This window comes from Anneissia japonica, unplaced genomic scaffold (assembly GCF_011630105.1).
Source record: "Anneissia japonica isolate Jap-2015-1 unplaced genomic scaffold, ASM1163010v1 scaffold1889_len2455224_cov183, whole genome shotgun sequence".
Lineage (NCBI taxonomy): Eukaryota > Metazoa > Echinodermata > Crinoidea > Comatulida > Comatulidae > Anneissia > Anneissia japonica.
Window position 1 is genome coordinate 2,000,930 of NW_022752980.1, and position 6,000 is coordinate 2,006,929.

The 6,000-nt window shown below is 36.7% G+C and overlaps 1 protein-coding gene across 1 annotated transcript in view; it reads left to right on the plus strand.

The window, feature by feature from the left end:
- The first annotated feature begins 3,772 nt into the window (after positions 1-3,772).
- LOC117122491 (arylsulfatase B-like) overlaps positions 3,773-6,000 on the plus strand; it is a 12,721-nt gene continuing 10,493 nt past the window's right edge. The window contains exon 1 of the mRNA XM_033268078.1: positions 3,773-4,132. Within this exon, the coding sequence (XP_033123969.1) occupies positions 3,839-4,132 (294 nt within the window). The 5' untranslated portion in view covers positions 3,773-3,838. The remainder of the gene's footprint in view (positions 4,133-6,000) is intronic.

The window sequence follows — 6,000 nt, forward strand, 5'->3', positions numbered from 1 at the left end:
TCTTAAAACGAACTTTAGTTGAACTTTGAACTAGAACTTCATCTAGTCCCAGTTGCAACTTAAACTTAAATTTGTATTCATAAACAACGTAGTCGAAGTTCTAACTACGACTAAATCAAGTCCTAGTTTTAGTTCAACAGAAGACTACTGGCAAGCAACGACTATCAAACTAACCAATGAAAAGATCTCATTTTAATAGCAGACGAAATTTTAGAGATCCAGTAACGCGGATGAATATTAAGCTGCCGTCTGCCGTTCAAAAAAACTTTTCGTCATAATTCATAATAGATAAACATTCGCTTAATTAATTTTCTATAATAATAATAACAACTATATTAGACGTTAACATAATAACGATAGAGAATTTGAGCAGTCACTGCAAATTTGCTTTTTCATTCTGGATTCAGTAAATTTTTTGTGAATTTTCTTTCCTTTTGTTAATCCAGTGTTAATTTTTTTATAAGTAAATGTTATTTTTACTTACAGACTTGACATGTTTCGCCTCTTGGCAAGAGGCATCGTCAAAAGTGAAGCGATGACAGCTCGGACCTTCCGATGACGTTTCGGTTAATAGCGCCACCTACTTTTCGCTTGGGTAAAAAAATCGGCCTGCGGAGGTATAATTTTAGTCGAGGTTCGCGTCATTTAGTCGCAGTGCTAGTCGAAGTTCGTTTTAAGAATACGAAATTACGTAATTTTTAAGTTTTAGCTACGACTAAAGTTCGTTTTAAGAATACCGGGGTTAATGTCGAAATATTGAATCCCGACAAGATGACGTGCATTTTGACACTTGGAGTATGTACTATTATACTATCTTAACTGAGAATCATTATTTTGGATCAAGACAAGACAGTCCGGTGAATAATCACAATCTAGTTTTCTAAACTAATTTAAGTGTAGGCCTGTGGGTAGACTTGCAGGGTCTTGTAAGGTACTACATGGCTCAACAATTTTTTACTCACCCCGGTATTCTTAAAACGAACTTTAGTCGTAGTTCGAGCTAAAACTTTGAAATTACGTCATTTCGTATTCTTAAAACGAACTTCGACTAGCACTACGACTAAATGACGTGAACCTCGACTAAAATGATACCTCCGCAGGCCGATTTTTTAGTCAGCCTAAATCGCCGACTTGAAATATTTACCCAAATAAAAATATGTTTTTGTAACTCACGATAAAGTGAAAGGAAGAAAAACGATTGTATACGCAGGTTTGATATATCTTCGGTGTGTTAAACAAAAGAGACATCAAATTCAGCTTCTAAAAGGAGAAATTAACATGTTTCTTCCAGCCACATGCGATAGTTCCTGATTTGCACGAAATTCCCTCGCGCTGCAGTCACGTAGCTTCGCTATAACAACAACAACAAAGATGGCGCCGCCCTCGCTCAGGCTCACCTATAACAGTTCTCCAAAGAAAGCAAATTTTCAGTGACTGTTCAAATTCTCTATCGTAATATGTTAACAACTAATATAGTTATTATTATAGAAAATTATATTAAGCAAATGATGATCTATTATGAATTATGAGGAAATACGTTTTTGAACCACAGACGACAGCTTAATATTCACCAGCATTACCGGATCGCTAAAATTTCGTCTGCTATTAAAATTAGCTCTTTTCATTGGTTAGTTTGATAGTTGTTGCTTGCCAGTCGTCTTCAGTTGAACTAAAACTAGGACTTGATTTAGTCGTAGTTAAAACTTCGACTACGTTGTTTGTGAATACAAATTGAGGTTGAAGTTGAAACTAGCACTAAATGAAGTTCTAGTTCGAAGTTCGACTGAAGTTTGTTTTAAGAATACGGGCGTAAGTCTTGCATCAATGAATTATCCTTGCTTTTTAGTTATCAGTGAGCAAACCAGCTATTATTGTTGTATTTTGTACCTTAAAATCACAGATATTTGTCAAACATTGGTAGACTCCACTGGTACCTGGTACACACAATGAATTTTAGCCTGGGCTCCAGGCCCTAATTTTAGGTTACTCACACTTTATTGCACTTAGTGCGCGCCATACCTAATTTAATTGGCGTCCCATACTCGATTTCTTTTTTTCGAATTAGGGCCTGGGCAAACGATTCATGCGTACGATTTCCCACATCAAATTTGATGTGGGATATCGTATACATGACTGATTTTGGAAATCACGTGACTGGCTAACTTCATGCATATTAATCAATCATGGTAAACTTTCAAAATTGAAGATGCGGATGTCTCGACTAGAACAAGAACCAGCTCTTTTTTGGCTACCTATACTTGAATTAAAACAGTTAGTATAGTTCTGGCCTGCTGAGAACGACATGGACTGATAACCGTAGGCTATAGGACCCTTGCTCCCCGCTAGCTGCTACACAGATTTAGGTCTTTAGGGTAGAATATTGTTAAAAAGGTAGTAAGAACTTAAAAATACGCCAAGCCTCTACTAGTCTAGGCTAGGCCTACGCCTGACTCCAGGCGAGGCCGGCCTGATCCATCCTCATGGAAAGTTTTGTTGTATTTGTATGGTATGCCATCTAGTCTAAGCTTAATTGTTTTTGCCATTGCCAAAATTAGTCTTACTAGGGTCTTAATTCTAAATATTTTAGGCCCATTTTATTAGGGAGGACTATTTAAATTTAGTCATGCCTAACTAGTCGACGCGAGTGACTCAGTTTCGTGGCTCCGAAAATATGAACATTTGATTGGTTGAAATTGTTTATTTCGGTTCGCCCATTTATCCAAATACGGTATATAAGATTACGTCATTCTTTTGGCATCCTGGCGCCTGCATTCGGTGTTTTACAAGTCGCTTATTCCGTCTATCTCTAAATTAACTTTCTCGTTGGTGGCGCTGTCCAGAATGAGAAAAATAATTAAAAAAAATAAGAGACTTGTGGCAAGTCGTTGGTGGCGCTGTCCAGAATGAGAAAAATAATTAAAAAAAATAAGAGACTTGTGGCAAGTCTAAATGAATTTGAATGTCGATCCTAGGTTTCCATTGGTCAGTTTCGTAAGGTTAAAGGAGTGGCCAATGACGGCAGGGCATATAATGATGTCAATTCACTCCGCCGGGTGTGGGGAGGGGGGTCGGAAACCTGGAATGACATATCACTACCACATGGAGGATGATACCAATGACAATACAAATAATTAAATATATGAATAAATAATTAATTAATGAGGCCTAATGATAATTAATTATTTGTACTGCTACAGAATCTTTTGTAACCAAACATAACTAACTGTTACAATGCTAACTGTGTGCAGTTACATACGACTTCCACTGTATGTTTACAGAATCATTTTGTTGCACAACAGAAGTATACACAAAACTACTGTAACAGTATGTATCTGTCGCATTACAAGCGATTTGTTTGTATTACTACAGAATCTTTTGTAACATAACATAACTGACTATTACAAAGCTAACTTTGTTCAGCTACATACGACTTCTACTGTATGTTTACAAAATCATCAGTTGAAGTACATATTTTTTACAGTGTAGATTGCTGCCGATTAGTTACAGTCCCATCGTTATTCAGTTGCAATCACTTTTATATTTTTAATTTATTTCTCATTGTGACCTTCGCCATTACGAAGGGTGCGAAGATCTGGATCCGTGCCTACTCATACCCGAATTTCAAAATATTTTTGAATTTCTGAATAAAGCCATGAAAGTCTGCACACTCGACCAGGCATACACAAAGTGTCGTACATCGTGCTTTAGAATTCTGTTTGATCAATTCGGACCCTGCCATACAATAGAGATCACATCAGTAAATCCGACGCCCTTGTGTACTAAAGCTGCAATTTCTAAAACATTTTATCACTTCTAATCTAGAGTTTGTCCTGTAAAGATGTCATCAGTAAGAGTACCCGTGCTTTTACTAATGGTCTGTTTAAGTCCTTACCTCATCCAGGCTAAATCGAAGTGGTCTAATTCTCAGTCTGACTATTCTAAGGAGAGTCAACCTAACGTTATTTTCATCTTGACAGATGATCAAGGGTACAGAGATGTCGGCTACCATGGGTCGTTGTTTGACACTCCAATAATTGACAAATTGGCAGCTGAAGGGGTGAAGTTAGAAAACTACTATGTCCAGCCAATCTGTTCGCCGACTAGATCACAGCTTATGACGGGTCGATACCAGGTAATTTTTAAAAAATGTATACAGCAAATGAACACATTAACAAGAAAGTTACAAAAAAACCGACACTCTGTAGAAAAGATGATTTTCAAGAGGTCAAAAATTACCGGAGAAATTACACGAAACCAGCTGTGCCATGCCTCTTCATAAAATGTTTCAAGGTTGTATTTTAGAATCTCAGTAACAATTGATAATGGGCTTATTCGACTGATTTATTTTGTTGACTATGATTGTTTGTTTCATTCGACTGTTCGTAAAATCAGGGAACAGTGAAATTACTGTAATTTAACTGTTCCCTGGTAAAATAGTCTTCGTTGACAACGAAAATTAACGTAAACCAGAGTGCGTTAATCAGCGTTATCCACGTGACCAAAACAAACATGGCCGATTGGTCAGTTTAGCGTTAATACAATTTAGATTAAATTTCAGAAAATAAAAATTATAATATTCACCCACCTGAAACAAAAAAAGAATTGTAGGCTAACAGAATTCATAAACTGGATGAAAAAACAAGCCGAAGTAACCTTGATTACGCGGTTACTATGCAGCCATTTTGTTTTGTGGAGTATTTACCAGTTTTCTATTCGACTGGTCGTCCTCGTTAAGTAGGATTTTACCACTGCGCAGGTGGGCGTGGCCTAACGAAGATCGACCAGTCGAATACGGCCAATATTATTGTTATACAAATTAGGAGTGCACTGGGAATATGTTTTAAGAGTTGCAATGAGGCGGGGCCGAGTTGAATATAACAATTGAACTCTCACAAATGAAAATATTTCTTACCATTGCACGAATAAAAAACATTTATTATTTGCCTTCTAGGCCTACGCCTAAAATAGAGCAATGTCATTTGATATTTAATGAAAAATACAGTTAAGCCTACCTTGGGCATATATGTCAAAAGAAACTAATTTTCTTAGTGCAGTGGTGTTTTTTTTTTAAGTAGCCATGATTAGACCTTCGGAAACAAGTACCTATGTTCGTACAATGGTGTTATAAAGTAAATTGATTTTAGCAGAAAACATGTGCTGTTTTAATGTCAGGCTCCGGAGGAAAAAAAAATGATATGGTGTAGAACTGATTTTTCTAAGACAGAAAAAAGTAGTTTGATCAAAAACTGAGCAACGGTGAATGAGATACAGATTTTTTAATATTTAAAAATTGGGGGAAAAAGGTTGTAAAAATAGGCAGTTACGCCCCTTTTTCCCACAGTTTTTAAATATTCAAAACTCTGATCTCGTTCACCGGTCCCCAGTTTTTCGTCAAACAACTTTTTTCTGTCTTAGAAAAATCAGTTCTACAAAATATAATTTTTTCCCCTCCGGAGTCTGACTTTAACAATCTAATAGTAATAATAACAATAAATAGATTAATTAAAGAAAATGATCATTTTAGTTTTACAAACAGCTAGCCAACGGAAAGCTATATAAGATACAATTAGAGTTCCTATCACAGACATAAGCCTGTTCACGTCGAAGTTAAGCCACTACGATCTATTCCTAGTTGCGTTCGATGCCAAGTTAGAGCCAGATAAACAGCCAGCCAGCTTCGAGACCGTCAACGTTACAAGCGTGGAAAGGCTTGTTTAATAACGTCTAACTGTATTTTACGAACCTGTAGTACTAAACTACTGTGACAGGTGTCAGTTTCCACTACCTAGCCTAGCTATCCTCTGCCATTGATATATAGGTGACCAGGTAGTACCTGGTAGTACGAACCAACCGACAGTGCAGCAGCGTGGTCTACCGCAATAGTAGTAGCTGGCTAGGCCCTAGCTAAATTTACCTTCGATAAAAACCAAATTATTTTCGCTAGCATTCTCCCATTTAACAAAATATTATTTTATTTCTCATTAAAACGTCTGTATACTT